This window comes from Lithobates pipiens, unplaced genomic scaffold (genome assembly GCF_037356315.1).
Source record: "Lithobates pipiens isolate NorthernLeopardFrog02 unplaced genomic scaffold, aLitPip1_a1.2 Scaffold_8, whole genome shotgun sequence".
Taxonomy (NCBI): Eukaryota; Metazoa; Chordata; class Amphibia; order Anura; family Ranidae; genus Lithobates; species Lithobates pipiens.
In genome coordinates this window covers 265960792-265974257 of record NW_027507903.1, presented here as the reverse complement: position 1 = coordinate 265974257, position 13466 = coordinate 265960792, and the positions used below count along the sequence as shown (strand labels likewise).

General features: G+C 41.6%; 1 protein-coding gene across 1 annotated transcript in view; it reads left to right on the top strand.

Annotated features, from left to right (window-relative positions):
• TMTC2 (transmembrane O-mannosyltransferase targeting cadherins 2) overlaps window positions 1–13466 on the top strand; it is a 401081-nt gene that overhangs the window by 303917 nt on the left and 83698 nt on the right. The window contains exon 9 of the mRNA XM_077471877.1: window positions 10007–10088. Coding sequence (XP_077328003.1) covers window positions 10007–10088 — 82 coding nt within the window. The remainder of the gene's footprint in view (window positions 1–10006; window positions 10089–13466) is intronic.

Here is a 13466-nt window from a genome sequence, read left to right as displayed (position 1 = left end):
ACTGATGGGCATTGATGAGGCTGAACTGATGGGCATTGATGATGCTGAACTGATGGGCATTGATGAGGCTGAACTGATGGGCATTGATGAGGCTGAACTAATGGGCATTGATGAGGGTGAACTGATGGGCGCTGAGGAGGCCGAGTTGATGGGCGCTGAGGAGGCCGAGTTGATGGGCGCTGAGGAGGCCGAGTTGATGGGCGCTGAGGAGGCCGAGTTGATGGGCGCTGAGGAGGCCGAGTTGATGGGCGCTGAGGAGGCCGAAACCGATGGGCGCTGAGGAGGCCGAAACCGATGGGCGCTGAGGAGGCCGAAACCGATGGGCGCTGAGGAGGCCGAAACCGATGGGCGCTGAGGAGGCCGAAACCGATGGGCGCTGAGGAGGCCGAAACCGATGGGCGCTGACGGGGCCGAAACGATGGGCGCTGACGGGGCCGAAACCGATGGGCGCTGACGGGGCCGAAACCGATGGGCGCTGACGGGGCCGAAACCGATGGGCGCTGACGGGGCCGAAACGATGGGCGCTGACGGGGCCGAACCGATGGGTGCTGACGGGGCTGCACTGATTATGGGGACACTGATGGGGCTGCTAATCAGTGACCTGATTATCAGTGTAACTGCTGTACTCCCTGTGCCCTGGCAGATAGAGACAGCATGTGAGGAAAGGAGAGCCAATAGCCAGGAAAGTCTGTTTACATATATGACAGCTGATCACATGGTAAAGAGCTATTATGATTGGCCCTTTACCCCATCTGTGATCAGTTGTATTCAGGGCACACAGTGATCACAGACACTTCTGATATGCGCCCCAGGGGTGGCACAGTAATGGCTTTCTCAGGAGGATGTCAATGGACGCCCTCCCAGAACTAAAGAGCTGCGCTGTAGCCATCTTTTGGCTATTGCGTGGGTGGGAGGTAGTTAAGTCCTGTAAGTTATGAGGTGGGGTCTCCATGGATTGTACTTGTTTTTCCAGTACATCCCACAGATGCTCGATTGGATTTAGATCTGGAGAATTTGGAGGCCTCAGACTTAAACTATTATTGAATTCATCAGACGAGATCCCCTTATTCCAGGTCTCCATGGTCCAGTTCTGATACTCACATGCCCCACTGTAGGCACATTTGGCTGTGGACACATGTCAGCATGGGTACCCTGATCAGTCTATAGCTACATATGCAACAAATTGCAATGCGCTGTGTGTTCTGACACCTTTCTGTAGGAACCAGCATTAATATTTTCACCAATTTGATGGACTACACTTGCCAACCTTTATTTCTAATTTTCATCAATGGGCTTTGGCCACCCATGACCCTGTTGCCAATTTGCTGGCTTGCCTTCCTTGGACCATGTTTTGTAGGTCCTGACCACTGCAGTCAAGGAACATCATACAAGAGCTGCAATTTTGGAAATGCCCTGGCCCAATTGTCTAACCATTACAATTCAGCTCTGGTCACAGTTGCTCAAATTTTTATGCTTGCCCATTTTTTCCTCCTTTCAACACATCAGCAATGAGACAACATGTTTACTCGCTGCCTATAAGTTCCACCCACTTTCAAATTCCATTATAAAGAGATAATCATTGGTACTCGTTTTTCAGGGGTTATAATGTTAATGTCTGTATAATATGAATTATAAAATCATCTTTATTACATGCAGTCATTCCAGCACGTACTTATGTATGATGCATACTTTGACCTTTTTTGTTACCAGTTCCCTTTCTTGTGCAGAACTAGATATTATCCACCAATCAATCACATACTGTATGTAGATCTAGTAAACAGTCTTTAAAAAAAAAAAAAAGGTCTTGCTAATCACAGATGCCATCCAGAGTGAATGTATGCGCAAGCAAGGTGTTGTAACTAAAATCCACAGATTTTTATTACAAAAATGATATATAAAACTAACAAGGTATACAATAATAAAGTTAAAAACTGAAAGATGACATGGGGCAATTACAATACAGTAAATGGTCTGCTCATCTTGCAAGGTATCCCACTTAATCAGGACATCTATGCCTTTACAAATATTCTCCCATCGTTCAGAATGAACTTGTACTAAAAAAAAAAAAAAAAACAAGCACATAAAATACACATCTTGAATTTTAAAAAGTTTTAATCTAAAGTATATCATTTTACAAAATAAAATCCTGTCCAAAAACAGCAGAAAAAAAGAGGAGGGGACAGAACCACCCCCGCATATACCACCACTACAGTATGGGCACAGCTCCCAAAATGGGGGACAAACAAATAGCGCCCATTGGCCCATGTGAGGACATTACAGGGCATCCGATAGCTTAACAGACCCAAGGTGCATGCAATAAGAAAGTTGTCTGTGTTATCTATCCATAAATTATTAAACAAAGGGAGCCTGGTCTTACCCGAAATACAGGGCTGGTCGTACCCAATTAATGACTAGAAGAAATCGCTAGTGATAAGGTGTTAATGGAAGGTCTGTAAAATAATAGGGGTATATAATTTGATGGTAACCCAGATTGGTATAAAATATCACATGGATGGAAACTATGAAGGCCCAAGGAGACTTCCCATGAAAAGGTTACAAAACAATAGGGGGAGGAATTCCCTAATCGGTCAAATATAGCCAAATAATACATCTGGGGGAAAAAAATATTTAAAAAGGGTCAAGGGAGGGAAATATAGATAAGACCCCAGATTGCCTGTCAACACAGACAGCCACACTAACCATATATGTTTATGTGTGTGTGTATGTGTAAATATATAGTGTAAATTGGAAATAACATGGCTGTCTCTCCACGACAGAAATGTACACATCCAATTCTCCAATGTAATGAAGCTGAGGCCAAAAGGCAACATTTCAGTTTAAATATGGCGCTTGAGGTCCCCTCAGTGACCATCCCCACAATGAGGTCGGGTCGGAAATTAACACCCAATGCTATGTGCCCAGGGCGTTGGGATTAGGCTCCTTCCCACTCTCCTTTTGGCATCAGAAAATTGCCAAAACTGGTCTTCTGACCGAAGCTACTGCAAACTGGAAGTTGCTTCATCCCAGCCTGGAAGTGACACCATAGGTCAGGGCTGGTGTGGAACCGGAAGTTGAAAAAAACTGCTTAAAAAACAGTTGACAGATGCTGAGGACAGTATCGCATTGATCTTAAAACCAATATAATAAAGATTCCTTTTTAAAAATTAAACCATTTTACAGAGCACATGTGGCTTTAGTGGGACTGCAGAGAGGCTGAATCCTGTTTTTGTAGTGCATTCTGAAAGCAGTATTATACCCCAAAGCAATCACTTATTATATTGCAGCTTACCAATTATTAGAAATGATGGCTGTATTAGATATTTGTTATAGGCTTTCTATATTTTATTTTTAACTGGTGATCTTACCAGTCAGTATGTTGTTTTTTAAAAGAACAAGCTCTCCTGCAAATGCACCTTTGAGACAAACCATTTACCACTGACAGGGGTGCTTTATCCAGAGAGGGTGGGATCAATCTAATACAGGAGGTATGTTACAAGCCAGATCACCAGGTGAAAACAGAGGGGGGAAAAAACCTAAAAAAGAGAGAACTAATGACCCTGCCACATTGGTAAGCTGAAATATATTACATTTTTGGTTTTAGGTTTACATAGTTAAATTAATACCACTTTTCCTGTGTACAGGTGTATTTTGCATGACTGTATTTAGGGATGCACCGATATATTGGCTGCTGAAAGATATTGAGAGAAAATAGGGTTATCGGCATTTTGCTTTTTTTGATTAGCATAACTCACGTGTATTATAGCCTGTGGCATTCCATAATAAGCAGCCCCCACAGACACTGCTCTGTCTCCGCAGCCACTACATAGTGGTTTAGTTTAAGACTGATTAGTCTTTTTTTTCCCCCTCAGATTTCATTCCAACTGTAGCTGCTAATCTTATCATATCAGTGTGCTACCAGCAAAAATGGACCATATCTGTGGTGTGGAAATATTTTTGTGTTATGATATATATACTATTTTGCACAATAATTTCCAATTAAAGTTGAAATACATGAAATGGAATAACAGCCTTCTTCCAATTCTGTTGGTTAGTTCTATTTATTACTGTTTCGCACAGTAACTTTGCAATTAAAGGGAGAACAAACACGTTTACATGAAATCGATTAGAGGCCTTTTACCATTCTGTTGGATAGTTTTATTCTAGTTTTATTCTTTTTAGTTATTGCGCAGCATTCTTAATTTATAAAAAAAAAAAATATATATATATATATATATATATATATATATATATATACACACACACAAAATATTTTATTATTTCTTTTTATGTGACAACACTGAAGAAATTGCACAAAGTAAAGTAGTGAATGCACAGCTTGACGGCTTGACGAATGATGGCTACAGGGCAGACCTGCTTTGCCGGGACGACGTCTACTGACATCCCGTGCCCGAGCGGCCTTCACGCCCCCTGCAGGGCGCGCGCGCCACCCTCTGTGATAAGCAAGTCTGAGACTCGCTGGATCACAGATCAGAGGAAGGGATCGATTCCGACCCCTTACCACATGATCAGCTGTCAGCCAATAACAGCTGATCACGTGATGTCAAAAGAGCTGGTAATCGGCTATTTTTTCTCCTCGCGCTGACAGCGTGAGGAGAGAAAAAAAAGCCGATCACTGGCGGCCTGCCGCCAGCTCATCAGTGCTCACCTGTGCCCCCTACCAGTGCCACCTAACAATAGGTAACATCAGTACCCACAGTGCCACCCTACGAACTAAGACTGGATTGCCATTAATGTGCATGTAAAGGCAGGCATTCCAATAATTTTGCTAATATACATACACACACACTATATCTCATTCATATATATATATATATATATATATATATATATATATATATATATATATATATGAATGAGATATAGTATGTATGTATATTAGCAAAAGTATTGGAATGCCTGCCTTTACACGCACATTAATGGCAATCCAGTCTTAGTTCGTAGGGTTCAATATTTAGTTGGCCCACCCTTTGCAGCTATAACAGCTTCAACTCTTCTAGGAAGGCTATCAACAAGGTCTAGGAGTGTGTCTATAGGAATGTTTGATTATACTTCCAGAAGAGCATTTGTGAGGTCAGGCACTGATGTTGGACGAGTAGGCCTGGCTCGCCGTCTTCTCTCTAATTCATTGCAAAGGTGTTCTATCGGTTTGAGGTCAGGACTCTGCGCAGGCCAGTCAAGTTCTCCACCCTAAACTCACTCATCCATGTCTTTATGGACCTTGTTTGTGCACTGGTACGCGTTTATGTTGGAACAGAAAGGGGCATGCCCAAACTGTTCCCTCAAAAATGGAAGGATGAAATCGTCCAAAATGTCTTGGTATGCTGACGCCTTAAGAGTTCCCTTCACTGGAACTAAGGGGCCAAGGCCAACCCCTGAAAAAAAAAACACACCATAATCCCCCCTCCACTAAATAATTTGGACCAGTGCATAAAGTAAGGTCCATAAAGATATTGGTGACCGAGTTTGAGGTGGAGGAACTTGACTGGCCTGCACAGTCCTGATCTAAATCCAATAGAACACCTTTGGGATGCATCAGAGAGGAGACTGTGAGCCTGACCTCAAAATACACTTCTGAAAGTATGGTCAAACATTCCCATAGATACCGTCCTAAACCTTGTGGACAGCTTCCCAGAAGAGCTGAAGCTGTTACAATATAGTTGCAAAGGGTGGGCCAACCCAATATTGAACCCTACGGATTAAGGCTTGGAGGCCTTTTAAGTTCATGTGTGTGTGTGTAAAGGCAGGAATCCCAATACTTTTGGAAATTGTGTATGTGTGTGTGTGTCTGTGTATATGTGTGTGTGTGTGTGTATATATATATATATATATATATATATATATATATATATATATATATATATATATATATATATATATATATAATATGTATGTGTGTGTGTATTCTGAAATAGTTCTAAGCTATTTTTGGAGACAGCATAGGAAAAGATTTTATTTAAGACATACATTTTTCTATTTCCTCAGTGTTTGGCTTTGTTGTTTCATTATTTTTACATTGTTTGTCAGTTTTGGCATACTTTCCTGTACAAAAATATCCATATGCAATTTAGACACCTGGCTTTTGTTTGTGCTGGCAAAACATTTTAATGTTTTGATGGCTTAGAAATGTGATTAATAGGATTTCAGGTTACAGGGGCCTACATATAAAGTAGTGACATTGAAATATATCTGACTTTTTCCTACAGTGATTTCTGAGAAGTTTTAAAATTCTTAAATGTGCCCAGGATATCTATGCAATTGTTGTAAATATTATACAGCCTGTTCCTTATTCATGGAAAAGAACAGGAGCAAGAAACCCTATACGTGCATAAAGCTCAACTCCAGGATGGGGACAAAGCTGTCTCTCCCCTTCATCCCTGCCCTCCATTCTTTCCAGCTGTCGTCTTTTCAGTCATGTGACATATAGGCCACTCCTCTCCCCTACTGTGGTCCTCATTCCTGTACTGAAAAGTGCTTACAAATGGATGTGTAAGTGCCATTCAGTTCAGCAGTACTGTGAGCCTAGAATGGCATTGAAAACGAACAGCAAAAAGGTGGATCCTCAACACCCTTGCGTAACAAGATTTTTCAACCTGTAAGACCAGTGGAAGTAGCAGTAGAGAACCCTGAACCTTTAAGGGGATAACACCAAAAGTGGGTGGGCAGAGTCTTGCAGCAAAAGCAGTGTGTTTTTTTTGTTTGTTTTTTCAATCTTTGAGCACTACTGGGATTTTATTTTACAGTATAGTAAAGCCTAGTACACACGGCCCCATGTGTACTGCAGTCGGTTCAACAGAAGGCGGCTGGTCAGCTTCTGTCGTAGGGACAAGACTGAAATAGGTCTGCCGATTGGCTCCTAATCAGTGTGCTCAGCCAATCAATGGCTGGTGATTGGATGGGGGGGGGGGTTGTCCCTGTCAGAACATAATGGAACACCAAGGGAGATCGCTGTACTAACTTTGGATAGTTAGTACAGTAGCTCCTGAGCTCTCAGGTTTTTTTTTTTTCATTCAGCCTTGCTGTGTTGAATGGAGAGAAAAGCTACTAATGTGTATGAAGCTTTAGGCTTTAAACAAAGCTGTAATCTGTTGGAGTAACACTTCATCATATGGTAACAAAGTGTGGTGCCTAGCTGTGGACAAATACTGTCTTTTTAAGAAATGTGTTTTTGTAGAAGAACTTTGGATCTATACATTGTGGGAAAGCCAGATTGGGTGAAACATTGGATAGTGCTTGATATACAGTATATAGAACGTTTTACTTTCCTTTCTTCTAACTGCTGGCATTTTTACTTGTAAAATCAACCTATGCATTTATAGTATCTTTGGGCTATAACATGCACCTTTGCTTACTACTGCAGCTGAATCTTGGACTGTATGTAACAGCTTCTAGCAAAAGATATGTTCAATTTTTATTGCAAAAACACTAGGAAGATATTCTTATCCAATCACTCTTCTGGCTCACTTTTCTGGCATGATAGGCCTGTAATTGCAGTGGTCTTTGCTTTGGGTTGGCTTATTTATTGAACCACTAAACAGAGGCATTTTTGTCAGATTTAATAATTTATTGGATATTTTTGCTGTGCACATCAGCATTTTCCTTATGAAAAGAACACATATCATTTAAAAGTTGAGCTTTCGTGAGTGTTTGATTCTAATAAATTATAAATAAAATCATATTAAAGTTAGAGTAGCCCTTTTGACATCATTCACTAGCCTCATTCACTAGGGGCGATTAGTAATGTGCCTTGTGCAGGTCTGTCTTTTACTGACATGAACATGAGGATGCATAGGTGTAGTGTGCATGCCCATCCTGGCATCCCATTTTACTCTTTTGAGACACAGAGCTTAATGGACAAAGCCAGTGTGTGTCCATATGGTACGAGGGAGCAAAAACAAGTCCCCAAACTCCTGTGCCATAAAAGTGGTCATGCTTCCAAGATAGCACAGCAGTTCATATCATGACTTATTGCCTAGAGTTGCTTTTTAATAACATAATAATAGATTTAAACATGTCATTATAATGCCTATATTGAAAACCCTGTCGGGTTTATCTGCGGTCTGTGTTTAATTAGGAAGATTTCCCTTTTCTTCCATTTTTTATAAGCACATTAGTAAACCTAAGGAAATCTGTCCAAACTGCGGAAAATTCTCTCTTAAGACAGTTGGCACTGTATGCAGTATATAACAGTGGAACTTCTCTAAAATGCAATTTTTTTAATACAACGACTAATAAAGTTCACTTTGGACACAAACCAGTGGATTTTCACGGCCATATTTTTTTCTTTATTAATGTTTGCACAAGGTTTGCACCACGCTAGAGATTCCTGTAAGATTAAAGAGCTGCCTGCAAGCTAACATGTATCATCAATATATACCTAACCAGAACTATAAGTACTTTTAGAAATCCAGCGCTTCTTCACCCCCACCCCCCGCTCCCCCCCCCCCCCCCCACAACAGAAACCTGTGAGAGTGCCAAATGAGCCTCTAGTTAATCTATAACAGGATTTATAGGTAGTTACTGCAGATAATTAAGATGAAAAGCAGTAACACAGTATCTGGTCTGGAATTCCAGGCCGTGTGTCCATCACTTTATAAATAGTCCTCACTGACCTCAGTATCTATAGGCATTGTGGAGAAATTCATCTTTAAATTTCACAACAAGAGCATTGAACTCATAGCTCATAACCCCCGTTACGTTCTATGAAGAGCATAATCTAAGCACTGGGTTGCCTATGGGTTGCCTGGATTTACACTAAAATATATTAGGCCTCTCAAGATTGTGTTTATAATATAATTTCAGTATTGCATTCAATTAGACCCTTTTCACACTGTGGCATTTTCCAGGCGCATTAGCACTAAAAATAGCGGCTGTAAAGCGCCTGGAAAATGTCTCATCTTCAGTCCCAGTGTAAGAGCCAAAGGTCTTTCACACTGGGACAGTGCGCTTGCAGTCCTGCAAGCAGTATCTTTTGGGCAGTTTGTGAGTGGTGTATACATTGCTCCTCCACTGTCCCTGCCCATTGGAATGCACGGGCAGCGCTGCCCAAGCATCTACAAAGCGCAGCTACATGGGCACTTTTAACCCTTTTTAACCCCTTCCAGGGGGTTAAAAGCGGCCCACTCCCGCCCGAATAGCGGCGCTAAAGTACCGCTATAACAGAGGTAAAGCACCGCTAAAACTAGCGGTGCTTTTCCACTATCGTCCAGTGTGAAAGGGCTCTTAATGTATTTGTCCAGCAGCAAAATAATTTTTATTTATTTGATAACTATGAATTATTTGGCGAGAGCATTACCACTGGGAGTTCTGTCATTCATGTCCTTTAGAAATATGATGACGTTTTCTGCCTCAAACCTTAAAGTGTTACTAAACCCACAACAGTAAAATTAGTCTGTATATGCAGTAATCTGTTATACTCACTGTTGAACCTAAGGGGTTAATCCTCCACATTGTGTAAAAAGGCTGTTTGATTTTGTCATCTGTGATCTTACCCTTCTTTTACTGTCTCCATCTCCTGATAGTACAGAGCCTTGGACTCTGCACATGCCACGTTTGGTGTGTATTGCAAAAAAATTTTTGGGAAGGGTGCATGTGATCAGCACAGGGCCAACCTGCACTGTCTAGACAGAGGGTCAGGGGTCCTGCAGCCTCATAGGACAGTCATATCAAGTCATAAGACTGCTATATACTGCTGAGGAGAAAAGTTATTTAGCAGTTTAAATATACTTAAATAATTGAATTTCCATGTTACATGTTCTGTGTACTGTGGGAGGCCAGATATAGTGAGTACAGGTTCCTGGGTTTGGTAACACTTTAACATCTGGCCTTTGCTGGTTGGTCTTGCAGTGCAGTCACATTGCTTTTTGTGTTTTTTAGTTAATTGCACTAAGAGTTTTGTGGTGTTTGGTAATTGGTTCCTTCAAGCCATCTGAATGTAAACCTAAGGAAAAAGTATGGTACACTAAAATATTCATAATTTTGTTTTTAGGGACGTAAAGGTGAAGCTGAGCGTTACTTTTTAAAAGCAATACAGCTGGATCCCACCAAAGGAAACTGTTACATGCATTATGGTAAGTCTTTGTAACACCTTTCCTTTCTGGAAACGTTTAATGGCTGAGGTTGTGCATCATTTTTAGAACTATGGTTTTAAGGATAATTAATCTATTTGTGAACCAGCAATTGAATTTCTGTACATTTTTATTTATGTACAGCTCCTTTCCAGCTGCTACTAATCACATGCTTGACCTTAGAGATACATTTTTTTTATGGATTTGAAGAGCCCATCTAGACTGTGACACTTCAAAAGTTTAACTCAGGACACAGAGATTCTCCATTGTTTTTTCTCCTTACAAACCCTGTGCTGCCGCTTGCCCCACTGTAATAATTGCTGGTGATAAGGCTAGTGGATGTATTGCTTTTTTCTTTAGTTACATAAATGGTGATGCAGCAGACTAGGTATAGGATCTTTGAGACGGGGCAAAAGTTTAGGAACTTGGTTCTGTAATTTCTACAAGGTCCATAGGGTTGAAAGCCAAGTAATTGCGTGGCAATTCTCTCTTGAATATGTAATTAAATAAAGCTGTGTGTGATCTTAACCGCTTGCCACCCGGCTCACACCGATCTGCCTGTACGTTGGCAGTAGGGCACGTACAGGCAGATTAACATACCTGTATGTTGCCCTTTAAGAAGTGGATTACACGCGCGCCGCAACCTCCATGAGTGTGGTTTCGGGTCGCGCGGACTCAATATCTGCGGGGATAGCCACGATCGTCTCAAGGAAGCATGGGGAAATGCTGATGTAAACAAGCATTTCGCTGTTCTGCCTAGGAAGGCTGACACTGATGACAGCTCCCTGTAATCTGGAGCGGTGTTCAGTGTCATATCACACACAGCCCCTCCCCCCCACAGTTAGAATCACTCCCTAGGACACACTTAACTCCTGCAGAGCCTCCTAGTGGTTAACCCCTTAACTGCCAGCCACATTTACACAGTAATTAATGCATTTTTAAATGTGAATGGTCCCAAAATAGCGCCAAAAGTGTCCGATGTGTCCGCCATAATGTTGTAGTCACAATAAAAATTGCTGATTACTGCAATTACTAGTAAAAAAAAAATTATTAATAAAAATGCCATAAAACTATACCCTATTTTGTAGACGCTATAACTTTTGCGCAAACCAATCAATAAACGCTTATTGCTATTTTTTTTCCCAAAAATATGTAGAGGAATACGTATCGGCCTAAACTGAGGAAAAAATGTTTTTTTATATCTTTTTTGTTGATATTTATTATAGCAAAAAGTAAAAAAAAATTCAAATTCAAAATTGTTGTTTTTAACAAAAAAAATGACAGGTAGACCTAATTGGAAAGCTTGGGTGAAAAGTTCTTAAAGGTGAGGGGTTGGGGGGACAGTAAAAATGCCGCCCAGCCCCCCCCCCCCCCCCCCCAATGCAAGTGCTCATTAGCTTATGCTAATGATCATCCTTACAATGATCACAGCACACTCCAGGTGCTCGATGGCTCTGTCTCAGTGTCGCATGACTGTTGGATGCTGACATTATGAGTGTACTAGGTGTTATACTGTAAAGTCATAACAAAGTCAGTACTCCACAACTACAGTATGTGATACTGTGACAGAGCCATAGGGGACTTGCTGTGTGCTGTGATCATTCTAGTGATAATGATCATTAGTACTCAGTGGGGATTCTGGGAACTGTACTTTCCTTCTAGAGTAAAAAGCATGCTGGCTGTCACTGTGTGCCACTTCCCTGTGTACTGCCACCTGCCGCGGGGATTGCAGATCTGTGCCCCCTCAGCCACATAATATCAGCCTTTCCCTCACTCCTTGACACCTGCTGAGGGAGCAGAGGTATATAGATTCACTCCACCAGGGAAGGCATAACATACACAGTAGGCAGCTAGCCGGAACTATAACATGCAGCGGAGCATGCAGCCAGACTTCATGCGCCTACACTCCAAAAATGAAAAAAGTTCCTGCTCTGTTTAGGCCTCCTGGGCCCATCTATTGACCTGATGGGGCCCAGGAAAATGTAATGTAAGCCCTGGGTAGAGTGTAGAGTGGGGGTATGGTCTAGTAAAATCTATTTCTTTAGGCAGGAATGAATAAAGCTGTCAGGGCCCCCCTGTTTTGCTGATGGGGCCCGGGCCTGGTACAACAGGATTGGTTGTACTGCCTTATCAGCAGCCCTGTGTGAGAGGCACTGCACAGAAGACAGCAAACAAAGCTGCATGTGCCAATTTCACAGCTGCCCCTGCCTCCTGCTTGGCTTACAGCGGAGGGAGGAGGAGGTCGGTGTTAACTCTGCAATTTCTTCTTGTGATGTGTAATCACTGCATGCAGAGAGAGGGAGATGTGAGCTGTCTGCTGACATCTCACATCCTGTATGACAAGGTTGCACCTGGTGTGAGAATCTGAAAAGTGCTGTATTGCCTTCCTTAGGTGCAGACCTGCTCTCTTTTCTTTTTTACTCTGAAATAGAGACCAGCACTGATGGACGTGAAGCAGGTCTGCTATCTGCTCTGTTATAATGGAGCAGGATGCTTCGTTATTTCCCTAGACTGTCTCTAAGATTCTGTTATAAATAGAATGTTGTTCTAAAAAGTCTTTTTGCATATTATATAACCGCTGATTGTGGTTGGTGTGTTGCACATTAACATTCATTGCAAATTTAGGAATGTTTACTAATCAACTACAGTGGTATTAGTAGTTGTGTTACGATAGGTTTTAATGCTCCTTTGCTTTTCATCAGTCTTTGAGGACAGAGATCCAATGTGTTTTCTAAGCATTGACCTTTGTATTTGTAGTTTTCTCCATAATGGTGGCTCACCGTTAAGTTTTATAGTTTTTGAAGCAAAAGTCTTTTATACATTCACAGATATGTGTCAAAATAAAGATACGTTGACCTAATATAATGTGACCAGCATTGTGTTGCCTTGATCTACAGGTTAGAAACATAAATGTGTCCTTAAAATAATCAATGTTAGTATTTGCAATATACGGTTGACCAATGCTACTGTTGATAGCAGTATACAGCTGGGATAGAAAGGATAGAAACCCACTCTTGTATCAGCTTTGCAATGTGTGTGTGATTATTAAAGTGGAACGGATGTCATTTTTTCATCTTTCCATCTATTAAATCTTCTGCCTTTGTAGTTTTAACTTTGGATACTTAAACATTGTCTTTCTGTCAGTAAGTACCTTCCTGTTTCTTGTCTGGTCATTAGCCTAGGTTTATGACATCATGCACAGCTCTCTCTCTCTCTCTTGTGAGATTTTGACAGGAAGGGAGGTGGGAATGAGTCAGAGGAGGGCCAGTGAGAGCTGCAGAGCTGGATGTGTGTGTATGTGTAAATCCAGGAAGTGAACAGGCAGCAGCTTCAGCTGCCCAGTTAAAATGGATGCAGCCAAGCTTAGCGGAGAGAGATGTC